This window comes from Eumetopias jubatus, unplaced genomic scaffold (assembly GCF_037043125.1).
Source record: "Eumetopias jubatus isolate StellerSeaLion01/CBP00866 unplaced genomic scaffold, mEumJub1_p1.0 scaffold_2, whole genome shotgun sequence".
Taxonomy (NCBI): domain Eukaryota; kingdom Metazoa; phylum Chordata; class Mammalia; order Carnivora; family Otariidae; genus Eumetopias; species Eumetopias jubatus.
Window position 1 is genome coordinate 186,320,280 of NW_028274808.1, and position 15,162 is coordinate 186,335,441.

Below are 15,162 nucleotides of genomic sequence, written 5' to 3' on the forward strand. Positions count from 1 at the left end.
GTTTCAAACAAGGAAAGTCATTTTATGTTCTCACTTTTGTCCTAAATAGGATGAAATGGGTTGCTCCATAAGGCTTTGTTTACCATAAAGTTTGATTAGCTTTCATTCAGAAAAGACTGTTTTACTTATCATATAGTAAAGTAACTATATTATGCTGCTAACTTTCTTGGATATGAGACAGGATGGCTTTGTACTGGTGAAATAACTGAAGAACTCAAAGTGAAGAAACAAAGCCAAACAGTTTGCCTGGTAGACAGGTTAATGTTTTATGAATTTAACAAAATCATGTTGATGCTTAGCACAGTGTCCTGCATAAGGTATTTTCTCAATAAATATCTTTTGAATTTTTAAAATGAAAACCTTACCTCTCCCCAAACTAACAAAAAAGGATGTATTTCTTAGCACTTCCTCATTAGAACATCAGGGCTAAATAGTGTAGCCATTTCCAACATCTACTGAAACTGTAGAAATATTTAACTCTGTTTTCAAAATAAATTAAGGCTTGGTTAAGCTAAACTGTTGTTTTGGGCTCAGTGGGCCCTGCCTACTACCTAAAAGAGCAAACAGGATCTTTAAAATGTTTTCTGAGATTCAAATTTAAGAAGGCTTTGAAAGGTAGGAAGATGAAGGCAAATCACATTATCTTGTTAGGCTCCCAGAATTTTCTCTCCAGTTAAAACAGACCGCAAGCATGATTGTAGCTATATTGACTTTGACATAAAGTAGTATACGTTTTGAGGCAGAATTAATAGCAGAAAGAGTCACTGTTAATAAGAGATCATAACAATTTAAAAATATACACAAAGCCTAAAAAAAAGAAAGTGAAATCCAAGAGTTCTTCAGCATTTAATATTTTCCGATACTTCGAAGTCGAGTGAGGGGGTAAAGAGAACCAAAGACACTTCTAAAGTCTTTCTATTTGAAATGTGCATGGAAAATGGAATTACAAAATAGTAATTTACAGAAAGATATACTGAAAAATTTTGGGAGAGAAATTTCCTTCACACATATAATTTACTTTAGGTAGGATTTCCTCTATCAAAATTCCCTTAAGAATTCTTATGCCATTAGAATGGCAGCCCCTGGTATTTCTTAAGTACAGAAATTTAACCCTGTGAGATGTTTTCCCATACATTCTTCCATGTTATTCTCAAACTCCTATGTGAAGTGCGACATATGTCATTATCCCTGTTTCCCGGGGTTGGTGGGGGGAAGACTGCAAAGACGGCAAGAGATTCCAGAGTTGATAATATTAGCGCCAGGATAAGAAACCTGAGCTTTTCCCATCAGCTACACAAATTCGTCAGTACCCCACCTGCCCTACATGATGGAAGGCAGTCTAATCATCAGGAGAAATAATTAATTAATTGTGCAGGCATTGATTAGGCACTTTCTTTCTCTCTCTCTCTCTCTCTCTCTTTTTTTTATGTGTAGATAAAATAGATTGTTTGCCTGCCCCTGAATTCTGTGGCTATAACTTTACTCCTTTCAAATGCACATAAAAGACAATTATATACAGCAAGCTGAAGAGACAGCAGAAGAACTTGTTTACCATAAATGATTAGGCAAAGCCACTATAGGATGTGAAAACTTTCCAACTGGAAGATAGCAGACAAGAAGGGACTGATGCCAGTGGAAGGTGCCCCCCCTCAAATCACAGTGTATTCCTTGGGGTCAGTTAGACATTGGTTTGCATTTAGATCCTTACTTAAAAGGTATGTATCCTTGGGTTAATGTTTTCTCATTTTATACAAGTTATTGCTTAGATCCTTATTGTTCACATCTATAGTGTTCTTTTAAATTAACAATATGTCACTTAATTATGGAGCTTCTTTTTATTTAAGAAAGCGACTCTCTGCTATAAAGAAGTTGAAATTTAATTTCTAGTTAAGGTTTGGGTTAAAAAATAGAGAATATTTGACTACTTTTCAAACAAATTCTGTCAGCAGCAGAGTCTTGGAAATAGAAGGCATCTTTTATAAACATAAGCATGAAATTTAGTCAACATATGAAACCACATGGTGATTTAAAACACTATCACACGGCCAAACTTGTTCCTGAGAGTTTATATAACTATTTAAGGACATAATCCTATAACAGAACAATTGCTATTGTGTTTCTGAGACAGAATCAAACCTTAAACATTCCTGTCCCAGACTACCAATTGCTTTACTTGTAAAAAGAAAAGAGGACCTTTGCCCAAGAATAGTATTGGATTCATTAATCCTCTGAGAACTGTACAGGCTATATTTTAAGATTCTAAAATACAAAGCCATTTTTTTTCATGTCTTTCAGCTTAACTCTGTACATAGTAAGTGACAAAACACAGCATATCACCTGAATAATGCAACAGAAAAAATAATGAAATCGGTAGTATGCAGAGACAAAGGGAGCTCCTACATAATGCATTCCACGTTAGCCCTATCATCCCACTGCAAATGCTTCACATACAACCGGAAATGTCAAGACAAGCACATCTTGTGCTTCTCGTAGGATGCCGTGCCTGCGCATGACACATGGAGACATCTGGTCAGCTGAATAAGCAAAAATCCAATGTTATTAGTAATAACTCTGAATCTTTAAGATGGAATTTCACAAAGGTTTCATGATAATTCCCCAGAAGTGCCTATCACTGTAATTACTCTAGGACTTCCTTTCCTGGGCCCTGATGTTTTTGGGGAGCTCTATGGACCATGTTGATGTCAATGACTAGATATGGTTCTTTATATGATTTGAAAATACTGCCTAATACTCATGCTATCCTATGATGTTTCGACAATGTGATTCTAAAAATCAACCTCTTTGGCTTTGTCATTACTTATTTTATAAAAGGTTTTAATAAATATATACATCTTCCAATATTTTCCATGATTCAAATTACTAAAGATGTTAGTTTAGAGTTATAGGAAAATTCCCACTATTTAAAAATTTTTCTATCTTAAAACTATACTGATTGACCTATGGTTTTCATTGTAAAAGTAATTCCTGTTTGTGATATCTTTAAAGCATACAAACAAGTAGGAAGTATAAAGTATTAGTCCTTCTTTTTAGCCACCCCTTCTTCCCACTCAGAGAATTTCTTTCATAGATTTCTAGAAATTGATAGTGTGCACTTCAGATGCCCTTTTTATAGTGTTTGGCATAGCTAACGATATGTCAAGGATCCAAATGCCTGACTTGACATATTGATTTCAGATTTTGCCAACATTCCTTTTACCACGTACACACAATGAAATCTATGTAGCTTTAAAAGAAAGAGGGAAACTAAAATGAAAATCATAATAGACTTAAAAGGCAACTAACCTTTTTCCACCTCATTCAGATTATCAGCTGGCAGCGACAAAGACAGAAGAGACAAAAGACTTTTTACATTGCAGTACAACGGAGCACACGAAGCCAATGCGCAGCAGTAACAACAGAGAAGCCAAGGGTGAGAGCAAACTGAAGCAAGCCTTAGATTTCTTACCTACAGCCGGGCCAGACACACAAACATGGAGTAAATGAGGCAAAAGGTAAACGCCATCACAGGAAGCCAGAGGTCCGTGTCTAAATCAGTACATTTACCCACCAGCAGCTCTACATTTTAAGATGTGCACTTCATGGTTTGTGTGTGGGTGTTGGAGATTTGGAAAACAAAGGAATAATGGTACAAAATGGAAAAACTAAAATGGTCTGGATATTTTTGACCAAATACATTCTAAGTCTTTACATGCCCAATTTGTAGGGAAGCTTTCATTCACTCAATTTATATAAACCCATTAATACTACCGTGGTTTATCCTGTGATCAATTTTGTGTCATCTTTGTATATGGTCCCACGAGAAGAGTGTTAGGAAACATCATCATGACAGAGTTGATCCAGGGTTCTGACTCTTGTGAAACTTGCAAAAACATATTTTTTGATTCAACACCTAAAGTTCATACCAGAGTTTCAGAATAGGTGTCAAGTTTGTCAACATTGCAGGGATGCCATATTTACAATTTTCACTTCTATAGGTTTTGAGCTTAATTTGAGGGATTCCTTAAAAATATAGCTCCAAGATATGTGCTGTTTTTAGGAAGGATATACTAATGATTAAAAACAAAAACAAAAATAATCTTGCAAGCTAAAATTAAAACCCTAGAGTGAATTTTTAAATTATTTGTGTAATAATTCCAGAGTCCTACTTCCTGAATCCTTAACACAGTAAGGTTAATTTAAAATCACAGTGAATTAAATTTTCCAAAAATTAATCTTATCTGAAAAATACTAGCAACCAACAGTCATATTATACAACCAGAAGGACAGATAATGGGTTGGGTTAGGTAGAAGAGAGTAGTTTTGATAGCTCGGGTGGGGAAGGCATAGCAAGGATTAGATAATAAAAAACAATATTGACCCTTAAAATTGATGTTGTCAATCCCTGCCGCAGGAAAGAATAGCGAGTTTTCTCCTTTAATAAATCAGTAACTTTTTACTGTGATGTTTTGGTTACAAGGGTTTAAATAAATTTAATTTCCCAATGGTGGTTCATTTTGTTTTGAGTATTTTTAGCTCCGTTTTATAGCCTGCCTATCACATCATGAGTTTTCTGTCGGACTGCTTTCAGATCTCTGAATTTTCTCTGTTAACATTATGTCCATTTCTGACTCTTGACATGGGTGCCAAATATAAAACCTTTCACCATAATAATTTACAACCTCTTCCCGTGAAGTTTTATTTGTTCCTGCTAAACAGTTCCCTTTCTCATTGTTTGCCTTTGGCAGTATAGAGTAAAACATCTCCAAACAGAAAAGCAACTTATGACTTGAGTGATTTTTAAGCAATGATAACATGATTATATTCCCTGAGCACAGCAGGGGTTTCTTTTCCCAGGTCTCCTACTCATTAATCAGATTCCAATCTTAAATCTAAAACAATACAGCCACATTATAAAAAAAAAAAAAAATCCTCCCTCACTACAGCCTTGGATGAAGCATGATATGAAACTCTAGAGTCCAATTTATGCTTTCCCATAATTAAAGGCCACTCATGCGCCACTGATTTCAAAATCTGCAGATGGTTGCTTGATATTTTGTAAATGAGCTCATTTCACATATGAACAAAAATCTACAGCTAATGGATGGGTTACAAATGTGCGTTGTATAGATATTTGTTCTGATGCCAAATCGTCAAGTTCTTTGTTGCCCACGAGACCCAGCCCAGTTACAGTGGTAGTATCTTCATGTATTGTATGCTGTGAGCTTGCTACTGAGTTCAATGTTTTTGTTTCTCCTTTGCCCAAATTAAGGCAAACCGGTATTTGCAATAGCTAATGACTAAAGACATGTCAGCCTCAGTTCTTGTTGAGAGCCAAATGGCTCTGGACAGATAGTCATGGCAGATCCCCACATGATGGCTTTTATAGATGTCATATTTTGGTTAAAAAGTGGTTTTGCTAAGCCTCAGGGTTTTTTGATATGTTTCAAAGATCTGACAGAAGGAAATGAGGCTTCATGATACTTCTCAGAGGGAGGGCCATTGAACTGAATCACCTGGGATGGAGAAAATGTGTTCAAGAGGAGCAGCTACTAGAAGGAAGCTTAGAAAATGAAGGGAGAGAAGGTAAGATAAGACTCAAAAGAAATGGATTAGGAATAACATATAGCAAATCTAAAGCCGAAGCAGGTGCACCCCTCCAAATCAACTGAGAAGAGTCTGCCACCTGATGTAGGTTATCATAAGAAAGGTGTGTAAGAACTAAATACGCAGTGCTTTCAAGTCTAGGGTTTCATCAGGGGATATACATAAATTCTTGGTTTCTGTGCTCAGGAGCTCATTGGCTAACCCAAGCGTGCTTGAAATGCTTGGGTCCAATTTATCCAGGTCAGTGTGGGTGTAGGTTTAAAGAGGCTTCCAAAATTAAGTGAATTAAGCCCTTTTGATAATGATTAGGACAATGATCGGCAAACAGAATTATTCCATCCTGAGAAGGTACTAGGTAACAGATTTTAGTGCAAACGTTGGGTTTCTTGTACAAGTCTAACTTAGCTCAGCCAATAATTCTCAGGGTAGCTCCAAGGGCTCCAGGATCTGTGCGTTCAGGCCAGTGGCAAATGTCTGAGGTGTGACACAAGTAATATTAGTGTGAATGTGAAAGCTATGTAGCACTTACACTTCCCAACCGTTTTAGGATGGGTACCTATTGAATATACTTGCTATCCTTTACTAATGCACAATATCAAGGAATTCAAACTAGCCACTAAGGGGTCCAAGGGCTGCATATATGTAATAGAACGATTATGATACAACATGTTCACATTTCTCCTAGAAACTCAATATATCACATTATATGCTTCACTGGTGTAAAAAAAAAAAAAACGTATCATGGAAAAGACAGGTTTGAAGGCACTCAAACAGATCTGGGCTGTCAAAACAGAACACTTTCATTTTACGTAGCATTTTCCTACCAAGAAAAGTAGTTATTAAAATGCAAAGTTTGAGTATTCCATGAAAGATTAAATTTCAATGCTATTCTGACAAATCCCTGGGAAAGTGAATCATACAGATGTGCTCTCATCTTTTCATGTTTAGAGATGTTAACCTCAGTCATCTACATAGTTATTTTACCCTCTGATATTCTTAACTATGTATTAAAATTGTAAGGAAATATATGGTTAAGGAAAAATACCCATGAAAATGAAAATGGTAATTTTGAATAGAGTGACAGAATCTACTTCCCCACCTTTTCTTACAAATAAAATGTGTAACATTCTCCTTTTCTCTATCAACTGTAAAATGAAGTGGTTTATTACAGAAACAAGATTGTAACTATTCTGCTTCTTATTCATAGCCCTCAAAATCAATCAAAACAGATATTCTGACATAACAGGAGGTCTAAACTTGACATGGCCTTTACAGCAAATTGGTTTATGCAGGGAAGTTTACCAGCTCAGAAAGACTTAGGAAATTTGTCACCCCCAGATACAAAATGTCAGAAAAAAAGGTGATAATTATATGATTATCCGAAGTGCTTAGTATCTTCCTGATTACATTTTATTTTGAAGGACATGAGTTATTAGAGGAAAACACTCACTACTGAAGAAACAACATATGGACACAAGTAATCTCAAATGCTTAGTTATGTTTCGACTATGTGAAAAATAGGTCCCCTTTTCATCTGTGTATTGGTGGGTTGGTTTGCACAGGACAAATTCTTTGCATGAAAAATGTTATGCAACCCTGTGATGAAAAGCTTCAGAATGATAACTTCTTTTTCAGCTGGATAGCATGACTTTATGTAGATGCCTGCTTGGTCTTTCATTTGGTTGGCTGAAACCCTCTTAACTCTCTGTTATTCACATTACATCTAATTTTCAAAACACCTACCAGTTATTGAATAATACAATGGCTTACTACACATATACAGCACATTGCCAGTGATGCTTTCAAACAGATACACTATTGATGGCACAGAATTTCCTACTCTTCCTACCTGTGTACTCAGGTGGACAAAGGCACGTGTAGTTATTAATTCCATCCACACATGTAGAGTTATTTTCACAGTCATTATCTTCACAGTCGTCAACATTGACTTCACAATTTTCTCCTTCAAATCCATCAGCACAAATACACCTGAACACCAGGGGGAGAAAAGGCAAAAAAAAAACTCCATGTTCATGTTGCATTTTAAAGCCATATGGTCCAAAAATTGAAAAAAGCTAAACACAACCATCAACTACAGAGGTTTCAACTGGAAGAAATTGAACTTTAAAATGCTTTTAAATGCCATGTAGTAAGCATGAATTTAAGGTAGTATCCCCCAAATCAGAAACAATTTGAAAAAGAAAATTTTTGCTGGCTGCAAGAGGGCAAATGGCTCCGTGGTCTTTTAAGTCAATAAATCCAATGTATTGGCAGGTCTAAAACACAAGCAAAGCTTACAGCTCTAGCTATCTTAATCTCACCTTGTGCTCTAATAAAATGATTCATGCTTCTCTGCTCATAAATAAGGAGGAACTGGTTCTGACTTAAAAAATTACAATACCTCCTACCCTAACTATACTGTCTTCCATGTCTCAAAACAAAAAAAGAAGTATGAAAATAAAATTACATCTTCCTTGTCATTATAAAATGTAAACGTTCTCGTTAAGTCTCAACAGATACAATTTTACCATGACAATAACACATTGTACACTTGACCTTGATAGGTATCAAAATAATCTTTGAGTAGTCTTACTGAAAAAGAGACCATTTCAGAACAGAATGCAGAAACGAAGAATAATTATAAAAAGTGATATTTCCAACAAGCTTTGTAGTAGATTAACATTCTTATGTGAAATTATTACCGTCATTATAAGAACTCTGTTTCATAATTCATGAAGTACATCTGAAGTAGTTGTACCATATGATTAAATAACTCCAGACTAAAAATGTTCACAGCATGTCTGTCTACTCATTTTGTGGCCTGGAAATAAATCATTAATTGTCTCTTTCAGTGGGACCTACATCTTATCATTACACACTGTCTGTTAAAGCAATACACAAAGCAACAGATGAATATATGACTTGAAGAGGAGACTACTGGCTATTAATTAGCATAACAGAGCTCCTACTTTGTCTTGACCTAATCTGAGTGTATGAATCATAATGCACGCACATGCATGTTTTAAAAATTTCTTGATTTTATAGCATCCTGAACTGAGAATACTGTAATGTCTTGTTTTTCATATTACAATATCTCTGAGAAGGACTAATACATATTGTCCTTATGAATAAATTTCTGGCTTCTTTTAAGAATAACACCTTTTGATTGGAAAAGGAACATGAATGTTTACTTAGTTATTCTTGCCCCAATGCTTCAGACAGAATATTATAGACTAATGACCTACCAGAATCCATCTTTTTCTCCTTCCTTTAAGTGGCAAGTTCCTCCATGTTGACATGGGTTACTGATGCATGCATGAATCGGGACATCACAGTCCTGTCCCTAGAGAAGGAATGGCCAAGTAAAGTCAAGTGTAAATAAAGGAGATCTCAGTACAGAGAGAAAACACAACAGAATAATGAGGACCCACCAAAGAAAGCTATGTTTTCAGATCGGGGCTCCCTCAAAAGCTTCTACTGACCTTGAAACCATAGGGACAGGTACAGCGATAAAAGTCAACTGGATCACTGTTACAGGTGCCATCGTTTTTACATGGGTTTGATAAGCAGGGATTACATTTAGCTAGAATACTGACATCCACAGGACCTGAAAATTAATTAAAAAGTATAAGAAATTGATGCTTTGTATTTTTTGTTCACTTAAATTATTTAAATGCCTTAATGTAACAGTAGATTTTGTATAAAAAATATTGGTCACCTATCTATATGTATATCTCTTCCATGAACAGAACAGAAATCAGCATCATCGTATAATGTTCACGAATGCAACAGGAGACCATCTCATTGAGAGGCATGGTGAGAGTGCCCAATGTCAGAATGGGACTATGGGCTGTGAACTTAAATGGTTAGGATCTGATGTTAGTGATGCCAGTGTCCCAGGGTCAATCCCCCCATGGCCAACTAGCCTGTGTGGATGCATTCCATGGCCAGTGTCACCATCTTAACTTCAGCCAGCTGTCATGGAAATGCATACCTTCGATCCCAAAGAGGACTTGTGTGTGTGTGTGTGTGTGTGTGTGTGTGTGTGTGTGTGTGTGTGTGTGGCGGGGGGGAGGTTGGGGGATGTGTGGGCAAGTTTAATGCATAAATAGAAACAGTCAGTGCAATTAAAAATACAGTAGTATGCACCTGCCCGGCTATCATTAGTCCAGTAGTGTTACTTTCATACAGGAGATAGAAAACAGTGCCACTTTTACGCACCTGGAAATAAACCAAAAAGGTAATTTCCATTATATTCTCCCTCATAGCCTTTTGGTTCAGTATGTTAACACATTAGCACAGGCCTGTGGTGGGTGAGATTTCTGTTTCTTCCCCACCAAGAAGAAAATACTGTCGAAGTCATCTTCAGTTGCAATCTCACCTCTTGGGATACACACTTTAAAAGTCCCCTGACCCATGAAAGGTTTAGATTAAAGGCAGATTCATTTGCAGCCATTTTCCTTTGGTTACACATATTCATTCCATAAATGGCTAACAATGTGGAAACTGTACTGTCTGATAAAATTATGTTCCACTGAGGCTACTTATGGCCATATTTCTGAGAGCTAATTAGACTGCCTCTTGGCAACCAATGAGGACAGTATCAGGGTGACATATTAATATATATAAAATACACATATTTTATAACATAAATATATTCATTATATTTCTGTCATCAGCAATACGTCTGTAGTTCTTTATCCTCACTGGAAGAAGGAGCCATAATCCCAGCTGTATGGTTCATCCCATGTCACTTCCAGCAAAGCTATCTGAGTTGACTGTTCAGCATGCCCCTCTTCCCACTATCGCTGATCTAACTTTCTAAGGTAGCTCCACCCCACAATTGTAGGATTTCTGCCCATATAAACTATCGTTCATCAGATTTTTCTACAGATTAATGTTTGTGAGTTATTGGTGTACTCACAGAAACAGAAAGAAAATGTAAATTATCATGGTAGGCATAAGAACTCTTCATATCTGTGTATTCCTTTACCCCTGAAAAATACCAGTCCACATTCATTTAATGGTTATGGAGTGAAATCCAAAAGAGGATACAGTTCTGTATCGGTCAGTTTTTCTATTAACAGAAAAACCCCTGAAATCTTTCTACAAAGAGATTCCTGTTTCTTGTTTAACCATCTGGAAATGGACAACAGTTCTGGGGATGACTGCATTAATGGAGAGGGGTGGTGTTTACTTCTAGTGACACCTCAGTCACTAGAGAGGCTTTGACAGTGTCCCCTTCATTTTTTCTGGGAGACCAGAGTAACTTAATGGATCAATACCAAAGTGATGCTCAGGGACATTTAATTTCTCGCCCCTGCCCCAACATGTTTATCAAGTACATTTAGCTATTTCAGCACATTGGAGAAATAAATAGTGGCAGTTAGTTAAAGCGGTAAGTTAAATTAAGATAATACCACACCATAAATAGCCTTGTGTCCGCTAACCTTATCATGCTTGGAATCAGCAATAGAAAAGCAAGTAGTGGGTACCTCAGCTCGGGTAGAAGAGAGAAGAATCTAACTTGGAAAAAAGGTGTAGGGGGAAACAGCTAAGAATGTACACAAGCAAAATAGAACATCAGCAAATACGAGGACTGTAAACACTCATCTGGCCACTTCCCAAGACCCTGAGGAAAACTGTCTCTTGGTCTATTTCTGCGCTTTTAACCTTATAAGACTGCCGTTTGAATAGAGGAGTTCAGGGTTGGCAGTTTCTATGTTTATTCTTTGGAATGTGACATTTTTCAAAAATTATGTTTGATTGTTTAGATGAGAAGCCAGAGATTGTTTCAAGAAAACCAATTAAATGCATTTTGAAGAATGTAATAGAGTATGCCGATAACAAAATTGTCAGACTGAAGTAATCCAGTTTAGCACAGAGCCAAGATTTATTTAATAAATATCCACTGAACTATATATTAACCAATAAGCACTAACTTCTGCACTTTTTTCCAGGACCAAATTTGGTTTCCTATATAAGTAATCCTGCTCAACTGTTTTCATTACCTGGAATTTCTTATGGGTAAACCACATGAGATCATTGCTCCCTCATATATAGTCAGTTTATCTAAAGGAATCAAAATAACAACCTTTCCCACACGCACAGGCTTTTCTTGATCTATTTCTTAAACCTGCAAACTGTTTTGGTGGCATCAAAATTAGGACTGTCATTCTAAAATACTGAGTTCTAACTTCTTCAGGTTCATAAAGTTGACTACCACAGCTACCCTTCTACTCACTTTTTCTTTTACAAACCCTTCCTTTAAAGTCAATGCTTCATAGATGATTTCTTATTTCTAGTTCCTGAGGTTGAATGAAGGGTAATTCAAAAGATGTTTGTGAGTTATCAATTCCAAATCGTCTCTAGTATCCCCAAACACCTTAAAAATTACATAATTCTTACTTATTTTATTTTTATTATTTTATTTTCTTATTTAGATTATGATTCCACCTAACTAAACATCCTTCCTATAATGTGATTTTAAGATCCACTTGGTTTATCTAAATCTACTCATTTCTATATTCTAAGCCCTCAGAATTATAACCCTTGTATCTGGCTCTCTCCTCCCATTCATCTTCCTACCAATATATTGTTCCTCTTCTAAGTCTACCTTCTACTTTCTCTTTGCCTTCAATTTGTGATTTATTTTCTACCCAGGACACTTATCTCTGAGATCCTTTCCTCAAAGTTCTTATTCAAGGGGAACAACATCTTTAATCCATTTCTATCAAACAAGGAGATGATATCAGAGCTAAAGTATGATGCTAACGTCATAACAAAACGGTAAAAGAGTTAGCACAGCTCTTTAGGAAAACAACAACCCAGGTACAGTTTTGCACGCTTGACGATTCCCAGATGAAAGATGTCCAGGAATAGGAATTAGACAAGTCTTTTATCATAATGCAAGCAATCTTGGACAGAGAACCTGAGGTCCATCAAACTAAGTTAGTAATCTAGATTTGTTAGCGTGTGGAGTTATAGTAACGGCAGCCATCTCAATGGGTTGCTTTAAGCATTAAAGGAAACGTTCACGAGCCTTGAGTACAGAATACAGTGAGAGCAAGCACAGAAGCCACAGCAAGTTCTGACAGTCTTCCCTAGACTTTCAAAGAAGGTAGGTAGCTGAGAGGAACATGAGCGGTTCATTTAGAAGGAGAAAGGAATTCTTCCTCTGCTTGTTTACTCCAATTTAAGCATAGACAAAGGCAAACTACAGCTTGCTATTCATTCATTCATTCATTCATTCATTCATTCATTCTAGGTTTCACTGAGTACCTTCTGTCCATGCCAGGAGATGCTGAAATTTGGGAACACTGCTGGGACTATTATTATCAGAATCACGGGGGAATGGCAGGGAGCACTGAGAGATAATTATCCATGGGGTAACAACACCAAGAATTAATGATCTTATGGGTTTAAGGACTGCAACTGTCATTTGTCAATTTGGCATGGACAACCACCAGAAACATTACAACATTATGAAGGAGAATTTTTGTTCTGACACTGCTGCTTGGCAAGAAACTACAGCTTGCTTGCTGAAACAACCTCACCAATCTTCAATCTTTCCACCTGCCCAAAGTTAACTAGGCTCAAGAAATTTTAAATTGTTGCCAACCCATTAGCCCTAGTAAGATGTGTGCCACAGAGGAGAAAAAAAAAATCTAGCTTCAGGAATACAGATGTTTACTAATGTCACTGAAATGAAGGAGGGCAGTCTAGGATAACTAGGTTGATTTAAGACTTGGTCTTGACTTAAGAGAGCCCTCTTGCATCAGCTGAATGGATTGGAAGTGTGTTTAGCTTAACAATTCAAAGGGAAAATGAGCCAAAAGTCTGGTTAACAAATTGTCTTTGCCAGTTACTCTAATCTTTAACAGACAAACTGCTGGACCTCAAATCCATTAAAGCTTGTAGGCAGACTTGCTTACTTGACTGAAATCACTAGCTATACACCTGACACGAATAGCACCACCCACTGAGAAACTGCATTCTCACTTTGATTTATTACTAAAAGCTCCAGACACAAATTTCTAACTATATCTCAGAGTCTGCCTTCATTCTGGCATCCCTTGGAAACCTAAGTCAAATAAGAGAATCCTCTAGCACTGCCCTTGTATAAAGTCAAAGGTACATCAAAGACAACTCAGGAAAAATACAGGGGGTATTTGATGTTGGGCATAATTAACTAAAAGGAGGTTTTTATTTAAAACCCCCAAACCCTAAGCTCTGCTTGCTATTACATTACTGCATTTCTTAAGCACTAATATCAAATGCATATTTTTAAACAACATTCCATCATTAGGTCATTCAGTTATCAAATATTTATTGAGAACCTACTTTGTGCCAGGCAGTCAGCTAAGTTTTGGGAGTTCAAAGGTAAGTGAAATGCCAAAGTTTCTGGAAAAACTTACAGTTCAGTATCAGAGACATGTATATATCAACTACAGAATGCAGTTGCAAGAGGATGTGGGAAATGAAAAGGCATGTTTTGGAATATGTGTTTTAAGTTTCTACAAGCCTGCACAGGGGAGGAATTCACTAGTTGCATGGAAATATTAAATCTGTAGTTCATTGGAAAAATCATGGCTGACATTTGAAGCTGTGTGATTGGAATCAATTAATAGGGGTAGGGAGAGAACCTGCTGTATGTCAATATGAAAGAATGTAAGAAAAAGATGTCAGCCAAGGAATGAAGAAAGAGTAAAGAGAAGGTACAAGAAGGAGCAGTCGCTCCCAATGTCTAAGATGAAAAACAAAGTGGACTAAAAAGAAGCCAATGAAATTAGCAAGATGCAAATTGCTGGAATCCCTGTAGTTTCACTGTAGAGTTGGGGATGGCCAACAGATGATAGGGGGTTAAAATCTTATAAATTTGAGTTACATAAATGATTTAACAAAAACACAAAGGTTGCATGTTACACCTCTGGGATCACTAGGCTTGGCTATTTGCCATGTGCACATGTGACCTCAGGCCAATAAATGAGCTTCTTGAGTCACAGCTGAATGGAAAAGGGCAATAATTATTTTATGGAATTTTATCATACCAGATTGAATATGGATGTACAGTATTTAAGAACAGAATATGAACTGTTGGTTCTCATCAACCTTTTAATATTAATGTCTGTTAAAATTTTCCCAGTGTTTTAAGTTTTCAAAAGTATAATGAAAAATAGTCCTTAGTAAAAAGAAAAGAAAGGAAAAGAAAAGAAAAGAAAAAATAGTCCTTATTTGTTTCTTAAAGATGGTGCTTTTGGTAAATAACTACGTACAAACCTGAATATTTTCTTTGGCCAGTGAGCAATTCATATTCCCCGGAAAGCTAAGTTTATTTCAAAATTATAATTATGCGCTGGTGGTAATAAATCTGAAAATGTAAAAAGGATTTGACCAAGTTCTAAATACTACTTCAAAACTGATCTCGTGAATTTTTCACTACTTCTAGTTTGGGCTATATTATTATTATTTTTTAATTCTTTTTAAGATTTACTTATTTATTGGAGAGAGAGAGAGAGAGAAATAGAGAGAGAGAACGGGGAGAGGGAGAGGAGAGAA

The 15,162-nt window shown here is 36.4% G+C and overlaps 1 protein-coding gene across 4 annotated transcripts in view; it reads right to left on the bottom strand.

Annotated features, from left to right (window-relative positions):
* SLIT2 (slit guidance ligand 2) overlaps positions 1-15,162 on the bottom strand; it is a 358,823-nt gene that overhangs the window by 34,444 nt on the left and 309,217 nt on the right. For all 4 annotated transcript variants that reach the window (XM_028088528.2, XM_028088519.2, XM_028088545.2 and 1 more), the window contains 3 exons: positions 9,087-9,211; positions 8,850-8,947; positions 7,454-7,593 (listed from right to left, as the gene is read on the bottom strand). In XM_028088528.2, the coding sequence (XP_027944329.1) occupies positions 7,454-7,593; positions 8,850-8,947; positions 9,087-9,211 (363 nt within the window). The remainder of the gene's footprint in view (positions 1-7,453; positions 7,594-8,849; positions 8,948-9,086; positions 9,212-15,162) is intronic.